Below are 13,135 nucleotides of genomic sequence, written 5' to 3' on the forward strand. Positions count from 1 at the left end.
CAAAACTATGACTGTTTAAAATTTCCACCCCAGTTGAGTAATTTTCTTTGGTAATTTCTGCTAATTTAACTTTTCTATGAGCACCACAATCCAATTTAGAGCTTTATATTTAATGTTCACTGTTTTCTACACATAAATTCTAGAGAAACTGAAGTACACGTGTGTATCAGCTTATTCAGTATGACTTTAGTCATACTATAGATCAGTTTAGAGATAAACTGTTCTAAATGATATATACATTGAATATTGAACTGTAAATGGCTATTTGATGGATAACAAAATGATAACACTATCCTAAGGAATATCTTCAAATTTGTAGAAGCACATGTAAATAATTAACATAATGCAAATAGTATAAACACACAAGTTAGTCTACAACCTTGGCATGTTTTCAAATAAATAATGAATACATTTGCACATACATACCATACCTAAACACAAACAATCCTGATCAAATGATAGCTTGTTCAAGTAAAAACAAAACTATAGGTTAAATATATGATGTTGTGGATAATACTATATTTAAATAGATTAAACAATAACTAAGGGATTAGGACTACTTGAAAAAGACTTAAGTTTTAAAAACAGATTGATCTTACTGAAATAAAATACCAAGTAACAGAAAAATTGATATTTTGTTTAAAGATTGAAAATTAAAAATTGAGTGAAAATGCTGTTACTCAGTAACTAACCTACACCCAGCTTTGAGTGTCCTGTATTTATTTTTATGTATTTTATTATTATTTTTGTAAAGCCAAGACAATTCAAGAATGTATATCAACTACTGTGTCAAAGTGTTCTATTTTTGGGTCACTGTTTCAATAATATTTTCTTTCAGTTTTTCACTTAAATTTTTTATGAATAAAACACCCTTTTAAAAAAAACAGATTTATCACTTAAAGATGTATGAAATTTACCCAAACATTTATATACAGGCCTCAAAATGAATTTTTAAAATATAATACATTGTCAGTATTAACTTTGTTTAACATGAGCAAGGATATATTATTTTTTGTGGTATAAACAAAGTAAGATACACTTGCACACGTTACAACATCTGACTATATTTATAAACAGTGTTTCCACGACAATGACCAATAAGTATCAAAAGAGTCACTAGCTAAACCTTTTCTGAAATTTGTATACTGGTTGGTGTATCATAAAGGCATTTTGTAAAGGAAACTGTCACATTTGTTGTTTCCTAATGGAAGGAAAACAAATGAACATGGTGAACAATATTTGTGATCATATATGATATTATACTTAGCTCAAGGTATAAATTAGTTCAACATTTCAAAACAAGATAATACTACAGTTGTATAAAATAGCTACTTAGACTAAAAAAGCTTAGCAAATATTTTGTCAATATCAGAGGATTTATGTTTGGACTTTAAAAGAACTAGTCCCAAACAGATAGCCATTTTAATGTTGTGCATAGATACGTAGAAAATTCATGAAAACTGTCCATTAACCCTCTTGTTACAAGTAGGTCAAAGTGCACTTCACAACCTTTTACAGAGTTTTTACACTTAAAATTTAATTAAATTATTTTATAATGATTCTAAACAAATAAACTTGGCATCAAAACATAGTTAATGAATTAAATCTTAATATTATAAAAATTTTAAATTCTTATTTAAAAAAATATTTAAAAAATTCTCAAGTTCCTCTAGTATGAGAATTGTGACATTTGTTCTCTAGGTCTTTCCTCTTCCCTAATTTATTTACCACTCCTCTGAGAAGTACAGAATTTAACATAAATTACTCATTATAATACAGATATTACTAAAGCAAAGCATAATTTTTATAGTCTTCAATCTTATTTGTTTACAAAAGTCATATATTAGAAAATCAAACTCACTTGCCATGCCTACCTGTCACATCGTCTCTTTCACAAATTGCCAATATTTCTCTCTGACATATTACTATATTACATATAACCAATACAAAGCCAAGATTTTAATCTATCAAATTACATATTATATTATGCTTTTTAAGTACAAATTATTGCCTACTTAGTCTCTAGTTTGAACTTGTCTCTTGCAGCCTTCAGATTGATAAGCTTAAGGTAGGATTTAAAGGCTCTTATGCTAAAGTTAGAAAGCCAAAAAATTATGATAGTTATGGGACATTGTTTGCTTCATGCATGTTTTTAATCTGAGTTCTTAGGTGCACTTTTTAAGTAAATAAAAATTATTTATTATACTTGTATCATTAGTATATAAAAGTAGGCTTAAATTTTATTGGCAACCAGCAGCAAAAAAAAGTCACAGGCAAGTGCTATATTTCTTGTTTTTCATGTGTACTCTTTATTTATTATAATAAAATGTAAAAATTAGAAACTTCTAGGTTAGATTTGGTACTATACTGAAAAATAATAATAAAACGAGATATGCTCACGAGCAGCTTGTATTTTACGTAATTAAATACAGTAACATGAGCTACAACTTTGCTGAGCGATTTACAACTTGTGTGGCAGGAGTATTAGTTAGACATCAAAGGGCAATAAAACAATAAAAGTAAGTATAAACAAATGTATAGTCATGAGCTTCAAGCTATTTAGGATAAACAACTACTAACCAGTTATAATTTGCAATCATTTGAAAAAGAAAAAAGTGTAATTAAAATTTATTTCATATTTTTATAGAGTGGTTACAAGGTTTAATGCATATAGACTCAGGGTAAACAAAATAACATAAAATATGAAGTTTTGCTGAAAAAATGTTCGGTCTTTCTTCATGAGATTTTAGCAATTATACAAATTAATTTAACAATTTTCAGGTGAAGAAAAGTATCTTAATTTTTAACATGAAAATCACTTTGCACTCAGAACAGTCAACATTCTTACTTCTTATATTCATGCACAAATTTTTTTTAAAAATACTTACTTAAAAAATCTGATGTTTTGTCTACAAAAAACTTGAAATGTTTATTGAAAGCTTTTCAAATTGTGTGAAGATACACAAAACATGTTAAAAGTTATAGTATGGAAATTCTGATTGTCACTTTGGGATCACAAGATCAGTGTCATCCACAGTGCCTGTAATGAGAAGGTTAAATGAAATTGTTCTTTTTATAAATATTTAATTCTGTGCTCCAATACAATTTTTTGAACTAAAACTAGTTAATTATTTACTACTTTGTTTATGGATAGTATTCTAAACTGACCTAAGAAACAGTGTCATCAACATCACTTTTTGGATAAAGCTACTCCAAGACCCACTAATCCACCAAGAGCGATGGCTGCTCCTCCAACAATGGCCATTCCCATTAAACCTTCTAAAAACAACAGAAATGTTCCATATGATAGTTTTTCATATTTAAAGACATATTTGAAATATAACAACTTTTAAGTTACCAGAAGTGTAAAGCAGAAATAGGCAAAGTTCTGTAACTTAGAACATGTAAAAGTTTGTTTTATGTTTTATAATACAAACTATATCTTATATGAACTAAGTTTAAATCAAAGACTCCACGCTATTAGTTGTAATTATTTAATATGATGTAACATGATAGGTATACATAACTATTTTAAACTATTATTAACAACTTTCAATTAAATTTAAGACACTGAAAGTAAATGGATATAATCCTGGTATAGCAATGACCACTATCAATATATGGTATTCTTATGTTAATATAACTGTCACTTTCATCATCTATGTGTCAGAATTAAAAACTTGCATTAAAAGAAACACTTCTAGTAAACATTTCTCTACCAAGATGACAATATACATTTTTATACATTCTATGTTAAGGAGGCCTTTGTTATCTAGCTCAACAGTCATGAAAACGCACCAGCCTTCCTCAAACATTGTAATTCTATAAACAAAAGAATCACTTCACCATGAAAATAGAGAAACAAACAGCCTACAATTTCTTGACATACATGTCAGCAGACAGAAAAGAAAAATTACTACAACTGTATACAGAAAACCCATTCACACAGACAGATACCTACACTTCCACTGTATACTGAAAACCCATTCACACAGACAGATACCTACACTTCCACTGTATACTGAAAACCCATTCACACAGACAGATACCTACACTTCCACTGTATACTGAAAACCCATTCACACAGACAGATACCTACACTTCCACTGTATACTGAAAACCCACCCACACCGACAGATACCTACACTTCCAGTCCTATCATCTAAACTCAGTAAATTGTAATATAATCCAATGCCTGAACAACAGAGTTGAAAACATCTGAGATGAAATACCCATCAAAACAGAATGCCAAAACACCATAAAGTGTTTTACATAAAACAGCTATACCTCTACTTTCTTCACAAATTCCCTGAAAAAAAACAACAACAAAAAAAAAACACACATAACAGAAAGAAAAGATAAGGAGAATAATATTACAACTATTTACCTCCCCTACATGCAAAACTTTAGTGAAAAAACTCTAATGTATAGCCAAGAAATTCAATACAGATGCCTGTTGAAAACCTTACAAAACAATAAGAGCTATCCTGGTCAAAACTAAACAGAAACCCACTAACAAGAAACACAAAAATGTAATTATGAAATTCTATGTTCCTGCAACAAAACCTACATTGGAGAAATGAGAAGACAACTGGGGACAAGAATAAAAGGACAAAAAGACAACACAAGACTAATGAAAACACAGAATTTAGCCACTGCAGGACATACTATGTCAACTGGACACAAAACAGACTGGGACAAAGATAAAATTATTGACTCAAACAAATTTTTGAAGAAAAAAAAAGAATCTTTCTACATCAACACAATAAAACCTTCATTAAACATAGAATTGGGCTTAGAAATCAGCAACTTATGTCTATTACTGGTTGAATCTACATCCAGCTACTCCACCAATCAGGGCCAGGAACAAACAACCAATCAAAGCACATCCATTTCAATACACATGGATACTATATAAGGCCTGCTTTAGCTTGCACATATGACCATCATTGAAGGGATACCAGAAATAGTCACCGAAATAAGGAAAACATTCACTGACCTCTCTTTTAAAAACATCAGGAGCCTACTGAAAGGTGGGATACTGATAAAATGTATGACACCAAATAACTATGCACACATTTTAGCCCACTGTCCAAACACACCAGTTCACAACCTGAAATAGTAATTAAAGGCATTGACTTTGACAATGAAATCAGTAATGAACTCAAAACTCAAGGCTACATTCTCATTAAGGATGAGAGAATAACTTTATTCAAAACCAAAAACATAACACCCTTAGATAAAGTAACTGTGGAATCTAAAGATCAGTCATGATATAAAAGACTATTTAGTTTAGATGTTATTGATTGACTTGTTTTTGTGAGTGAATAGCTTATTACTGTTTAGTTTTTGTTATAATAAGAGTTAAAAGCAGATGATTGTAGGAGGTTTTGTTAATAATTCATTGATGTCGAGACTATTGCAAATCGCCTGCAATACACTGACATCCAGAATATAGAAGGCAGACAGACGATTAGGTGATAAAGATATAAATAGCATGAGACGAGTAGGAAGCAGCAGACAGATAATAGCAAGAGAAAGTAAAGTTAGAAAAGGAAAGGTTAAGTACCCTAAATATGATAGGCCTAACAATTGACATAGGCCTAATGTTTAATATGTTAATAAGACTAACAGTAGAAAAGAAGATAAAAAAAAATTGTTTATTCTATCAAAGCATGGTTCTAAAGTAATTGAGTCAGCCTGGGTACACTTTGATAAAAGGAACAGAGGATCTTCAGAAGAAAGAATACCAAACAATTACAGTAACTTGCTCCACAACTGTAAGTGAATCACACACAGAATACTAGTGCAATAGTAATAGAGAAAATAGTTTGGCTTGTCAAATGAAATTCCAAAGTAATTGAATAGGCCCAAGTGGACTTTTGACAAGAAGGAGAGAACTATGTATATAGTGTTTATGAGATGTCTATAATATCTATAATATTGAATGATTTGTTGTACATACGTTTTACCTGTTCCAAATATATATATATATATAAATATATATATATATATATATTATTTTGAAAACAAGTGAAGAGTGCACTGTTCATTTATCGTTAACAAGTCACAGACACCTACTGTAGAAGAATCCTTAACCCAACAACAACATAGTATTTATTTATACTATTAAGAAATATAACTAAAAGCCTTTTGACTTTGACAATTAATAAAAAAAAGAAAAATTATATATTTCAAATTCTGACAAACAGTTTCTTCAGAAAACACTTTACTGAGCCAGTGAAAACACCAGCCAAACAAATCCTCCAATACTAAAATTGCTAGAAATTCAAGCATAGTAAAACTTTCGGCACTGCTCCCCCTAAATGTGTTAGGTGCACTGGGCAGTATGAAGTAGTCCAGTGCCCGAACAATCAAGACCACATCCACTGTGCCAACTACCAGGGCACCCATGCTACAAGTTCTAGAGCATGCCCAAATTTCAGTTCATAAGGGATAGTTTTACACAAAATCACTAATACCCAACTATCCCCACTGACATTGTAGTTTCAGTAGTTTCTATTTTCAGTTTAATTTTGTTTGTTTTTCACCTGTTTTCTAAGTTTTCTGTAAAAGGCGATTGCTTGTGTTTTAATGGAATTGAGTATGACTTTTCGTTTATTGCACCGTTTATTGTGATGACGATTAAAGATTTTTGTGCTCTATCAGCGATTAAAAGAAGGTATCTCGATATGCACCAGACAGCCAATGTCATCAGCATTTTGAGAGTGATTAGTATAAGTCAGATCTTGGAAGGGGATATCGTCAACAAAAATAATGTAAAGGAGTGGTGACAAGACGGAGCCTTGTGGCACTCCTGCAATTATGTTAAATGATTTTGATAATGTGTTGTTTATCTTTACTTGAGCTGTCCTGTTAATCAGAACAGCTGAAGTAAAGATAAACAGATAAATCAAATTCCTGGGCATAACCTATGATACACATCTCACATGGATCAAGCACATTGAAAATATCAATGTGCCTATAAACAATAAATAAATGCTTCAGATGAAAAGAAAACCTTACATGTAACTCATCATCATAGACAGCAGTACATCGATAATTCTACCGATGCTTAGCTGCCACACAATCATGAATTATTATTACAAGAAAATGGGGACAAAAGTGGGATCTAACACGCCATGAATACGGAAATGGTGGAGCACATACAGGCGGGGGCACAGCATCTAAGCCACTCGGGACAAGTCCTCTGGGTGAGTCCAGCGACATCAGCACGACAGCTTCCTTACATGTAACTAAGCAATTTCATACTATTACCAATGATTACTTTTTTTGGTACATTATAAAAGTCATTCAAGTTAATTGAGCTACTGCCATTAATATGATAAAGATGCTTACAGTTTAGAATAAACTGTAACATTCAAACAGTTACTGAAATCACTTTTGAAGATAGGCACACAAAATCAGTGGGAAAATTAACAATGTTATTTTAATGTATGCAGATGGATTAATAATATTAATTAATGATATCAAACTCATTACTGGAAAACACATAGACTGCACTCCTGCCACGTCTCTTAAAATACATAAAATATTCATTTGCCCGCTTTCAGAATACGGCTGCCAGATAACATACAACATGAATAAACTACAATCTCAACAAAAATTAGCCCTAAGGTTTCCAAATTTCACCCCTGTTGATTACATACATAAATCAAGTAATTTATCCCTACTAAGAGATAGATTCTCAAAGCTGGCTAACAGTTATTACCACAAAGTCGAACACAGAAACAAACTCACCTCTGCATTGCATAAGACCACAAGTGCTCCCTTTAAATATGTCACCTTATAATCACTCATGAAGAAAAACGCTTGAAAAAATAAAACACATACAACAAGGTTTCAAATCTGTAATTGAATATGTCACTAATCTCTCATGTTTTTATTTAAAGCTTCAGCATAAGACAGATAAGTTAATCGGCATCTGTCCTGTGAAAGTGGGTTTTCTCCAGGCACTTCGGTTCCCCCCCCACATCAAAATTACCTGGCCATTAGACCTATTTTGGTCTCCACCCTTTCAGAAGGGCCATTTGTCACTTGCTATTTATTTTCTAATACCATTAATCAATCAAGTATCAATAATATTTCACTGAACAAGCTGGTTGCTTTGGTCACCACCTTAGCCTAAACTACATAAGAAGGCATTTGAAGAGAACATCAGAAAACATAAACCGAGATCTACAACTCTTTCCAGTCCCTTCTCATAGATTTCCACTGTCATTTCTACAGCTTTCTTTCACCTGTAATTAACATCCATTTCCAATCAATATTTCTTTTGGATTAACAACACATTCCATGTATGAGGTGAAGGAAAATGATTGTTTCCTAAGCTCCCCAGTTGGGAAGAGCTTGCAAATTATTCAGTTACAATCTCTTCCTCCAAACCAAACACCTGTCAAGTTAAAAAAAAAAAAAGCAAATATGACCTGAAGACAAAAGGTGGAAGCCTTTCAAAACATTGTCCTCTACACTTGAGATGCATAAATAGATTGTATAGTCACCAATATATTTCTACAAATGTTTCTCTAATAGGCAGTTGCCAATCAACTTGATATAAATGCTCTGCTTAAACTATGTATCAAAGAACATCTTGATATACAGCACATTACATATAGAGGTTTGAGTGCATTATATTAAATGATTTTGAATAGGCAAATAAGCAAGACATGTGTCAACCACAATCAATATTATGTTGTGGTGGAATGACATGTATCAGAATTACATTTTGATATTGTTTGGTGTTTCTTAGGTAGTGTGATGCCACCAGAAACTGATGTCATTTGGGAAGAGTTTGTAACAGCCCTTTCTGACACAAAATACTTATAGACTAAGACCATAAAGATGTATTCAGATGGAGGATTTAGTTTTCAATATGGGGATATTCCTTGCACTTAATGGAATTGGAAAAAAGAAAGGAATATCGACCAATTTGGGACACCAGAACCATCTAGAAAGAGACTTGCAAAAAGTTCACCCTAGATGTAGTAATCAAAGTTTGGTGTCTTGTAACAGTTTAAAATCAACGAACACAAAGGTCTGTCAAAAGATCCATCAACGTGCCCCAGGCAACAATATGTAACAATCAAGAATGATCTTTGTCTGGAAAAGATACAAGTCACATGCACACAAGTTGCTTCTGTAATATAGTAGTTCAATCATCGCATACTTCAAGTAGCTGCTCCATACTATGGTATACTAGTTGAGTTGCCAGATACAGCACAAATGCATTTCTGTGCAACTGGACTGTTGAAGCAAGTGCTAGAAAACTACTGTTCTTATACACCAGATGAATTATGAAATGCATGCAGAGAGGAGTGGTACATCTTGAACATTACAGCCTCACAAGGGAGCCTTTTGCAATAGAAACTACACTGTAGGACCATTGTTAAGGATCCAAAATCATTTTAATATAATGTACTCAATATCTGTAATAAAATGAAAAAAGTGGGATACAAAATCTAATCAAGATGACTAAGTGTTACAATAAAACTATTAGAGAAAACTAAATTTCTCTATGTTTTGCTTACGATTTTAATGAAAATCTATAAAAGGATTATTTATGCATAGTTGTCCCTAATTTTCAGCTGCTAGGCTAGATGGAAGGCAGATGTTCAATACCAACACTTAGGCTACTCATCTAAGTGAATAGTGAGATCTGACCCTCACTCTTATAGTGCACCCACAGCACTAAAGCATGGAGTGCAATTCTGCAGCAATAGGATATGAACCACGAACCCTTGAATTCACACATTCTGGGCATATTAACCACTAGACCACTCATGACCTAAATATTTAATTAGATGTAAAAAATATTATAAAAAATTTGTATTAAAATGATAACCTTACCTTTCCTCATACGACTCTTAATGTATGCCTCTAATTCTTGAGCTTGTCGATTTGCTGGTTCCACACTAAGGAAGTTTTTGACATATCTTAGAGCAGTGTTATATTCCTATTAGAATATTTACAAGATTTTATTATCTCCAAAATATTTATATCTTCCATACATGATATCTGTAAACAAATAGGTTTAGGATAGACTGTAGAACAGTTGTTATTAACAGTTGAAAAAAGAATTCCACCTACTATGGTATCAATTATTCACAAGTAAATTATACACTATTTATTAAGCACACAAAATGAGCTCACAAGCCAACCTATTAACAAGAAAAGATTGTGGCATAAAAATTTACCACCGCAATCACTTGAAAGGATTATTACTAAAAAAAAATCACATACCTAATAGTAATATTTTCCAACAAAATTACTACTACTTAATAACAAGAAATGGATATAGTAGAGTTTTGCACAATAACTCGGTACATGTAAAACTCACACTGCTTAAGGCTATCTGTTATCTTAAAACAACTGAAATATTATATGGAAATGTGTGGTAGTTTTAAAACCTTTTAATAAAAAAGTACATAAATTTTAAACAATGTTAGTCTAAGAATAGATTATTAATTATATGGTATAAATTTTTTTATATATAACACTGTCTCAAGAAAATAAATTATTACAGTAGAATGACTAAAGGTGTGTTCTTTGCGAATTAAGTGATGAACTCAAACAATTGATTAGTGTCACATACAATAATTGGATAATCAAATTAAGATCAAATTGATTAATGGGATGAAAATTATCAAATAATCAAAACTAGTTTTCCAATTATTTCTTCTATCTAATATTCAAGTAATTGAAATATTGGCATTATGATTTTTCATTATTATTTTCAATTGATTTAAGTTTGTTCAGCTTAATCACTTAGTGATTCTACTCATGAAAATACTCAATTAATAGAAATATTACAAATATGATTTTTTCTTTATTTTTTTATTAATTCCAATCTGTTCAGCTTCAAGCTGGCATGGCTCAGTGATTTGGGGTGTGGTGGGGATTAACTTGTGCTTCAAGTCTCAGGTTTGTTCCTTGTTGCTACCAAAGATGCTTGCACTTTCAGTTGTAGGGATTTCATATTTGTTTTTGAGTTGAGGCAAAGTTACTACAGCTAACTGCCATTGTCCCTAATTTTTGAACTGCAGACCAGAGGAAAAGCAATCAAATGGCAAGACCCACCACAAACTCTTAGGCTAATCTTTTACCAGCAAATAATTGCATTAAACCCCACTATTGATATTATAAGGCCATTATGGCTGCAAGGGCTAATCTGTTTGGTGGCAACAGGTATTGAACCTATGATCCTTAATTCACAAGACAACCACCATATGCTATCTTGGTGGTATGTATTACTTTCTTATTACAGATTATAAATATAACCAGTGTTCCATTACTTTGGGTATGCATGCAATGAAGAGGAAGGTTTGTGGACTTGAACATCAAAAAATATTTATACATCTTCGTATGGTCTCCAAGGGGTCCACGTCTTCAGTTTGTGAACCCCTACTTTAGACAATGCAGTAACTTAGCTTTTATACATCAAGTTACTATTTTGTTTGTTAGAATTAAATATATCTTCAGCAGATTATCAATTAGAAAATCAGTGGATTGTCTAACTATATGCCATGCATGATCATACCAAACATCAATAATGTTTATTCATACATTAACATAAAGAAATCAACAGTCTTTTAAAAACAATAAAACCTTATTTTCATTATGCAAGGAAATGCAATTAAAATAAAGAGTATAACAAATATGTTTATTAGATACTTCCACATATCTTAAAAATTATTTTGTAAAAATTGCTCTTTTCTGCAGGATCACATGTATGCATTTCACCATTTGTATGACTTGCTATCAATTAAACTTCTGGCAGTTATGCCACATGAAAACAGTTATACAATAGGAAGTAACAGTTGTTCTTAATAGTTGCACCAGGATCTGTTTATCATTCACTTTGTGATTAATGTATTCCAAGTTATTTTTTGCATAACGCTATTTCAGTGCAATTAGTGTGACATACTGTGATTAAGTGGTGGATAAAATTTATAAATTTTCTGCACTTGGTTATAGTTTAAACCTAAATGATTTAGGACCACTTTATACAGTCGTACATTTCACTTGGAAGTTTGTTATTACTGGCCTCGTGTAGTTTCATGTCAAGCTAATATGATTTCATCCTTCAGGATTACTTGAAGTTAGAAATCATTGTAACAGACAACTCACATGTCAATGAAACAGTAAGGAAGATATTAAAAATGGTCTTAGTTAGCATTATACTTGTTTGCTTTTAGTTAATAATACTTAAAATCTACATTTTAATTAATTTTAATTACATGGAAAGTAATATTTTATATAAATGTGATACAATAAATTATCAAACAATTTTGAACTACATGTCTAATCTGCTTTTTCACTTTCTTTATAAACTGCTTGTGAAAATAAAATTAAGAGACTTTGTACCAGTCATGAAACTGCATTCCAAACATAGTTTCATAAGAAAATGCTCTGATATGCATTCCCAGATAATTTATCTTGGTATCATCTTATATCCTTAATATTAGTTTAGTAAAACAACTCTTATTCTAAAACAATTATATATTATAATGTTTAACATTTTCATGTGATATACATTATGTATCTATATACCTTATATAATAATAATCTTAAATTGAAGTCAATTTATAAACAATTAAAAAAGTATAAGCCAAACAAATTTCATACTGTGTTATATGATAACTTTTAAAACAATAAGTATTTTCAATGATACGATAAATATGCTTTTTTCTTATCAATTATATTCTTGCATTTGTAGAGGTTTTCCTTCTCGTAGATTGAAATTGATCCCCCTCCTTAAAAAATCCTGGTTGCATGCACAAATTAGGGTAAGATCCCTTTAATAGAACAAGTTACAGCAAGTTGATATTCATTATTATTTAACTGCTCAAAGAAAATGATGATTGCTGAATAGCTTACTTGTTTACCTGCATTTGTCAGAATTTACCAGACATGGACTAATAACAATCTGACAATATGTAACACCATTAAACTGTTAAGCTATTACCACAAATAGGAGGCACTTAAAGGGGGAAAACAAAAATCTGGTGCTTGTGGTAGGACAAATAGGACATTAGGCTGTATCTACAGAAATATTGAATACAAGTCTAAAGAAGTTATAATTTCATTATACATGTCATAGTTAGGCCACATTTGA

The 13,135-nt window shown here is 31.3% G+C and overlaps 1 protein-coding gene across 1 annotated transcript in view; it reads right to left on the reverse strand.

Moving 5' to 3' along the window:
• LOC106466541 (mitochondrial fission 1 protein-like) overlaps window positions 1-13,135 on the reverse strand; it is a 28,642-nt gene that overhangs the window by 1,433 nt on the left and 14,074 nt on the right. The window contains exons 4-5 of the mRNA XM_013926833.2: window positions 9,868-9,973; window positions 3,169-3,279 (exon numbers count right to left, since the gene is read on the reverse strand). Of these exons, the coding sequence (XP_013782287.1) occupies window positions 3,191-3,279; window positions 9,868-9,973 (195 nt within the window). The 3' untranslated portion in view covers window positions 3,169-3,190. The remainder of the gene's footprint in view (window positions 1-3,168; window positions 3,280-9,867; window positions 9,974-13,135) is intronic.

The sequence above is a fragment of the Limulus polyphemus genome, unplaced genomic scaffold (genome assembly GCF_000517525.1).
Source record: "Limulus polyphemus unplaced genomic scaffold, Limulus_polyphemus-2.1.2 Scaffold2295, whole genome shotgun sequence".
NCBI classification, from domain to species: domain Eukaryota; kingdom Metazoa; phylum Arthropoda; class Merostomata; order Xiphosura; family Limulidae; genus Limulus; species Limulus polyphemus.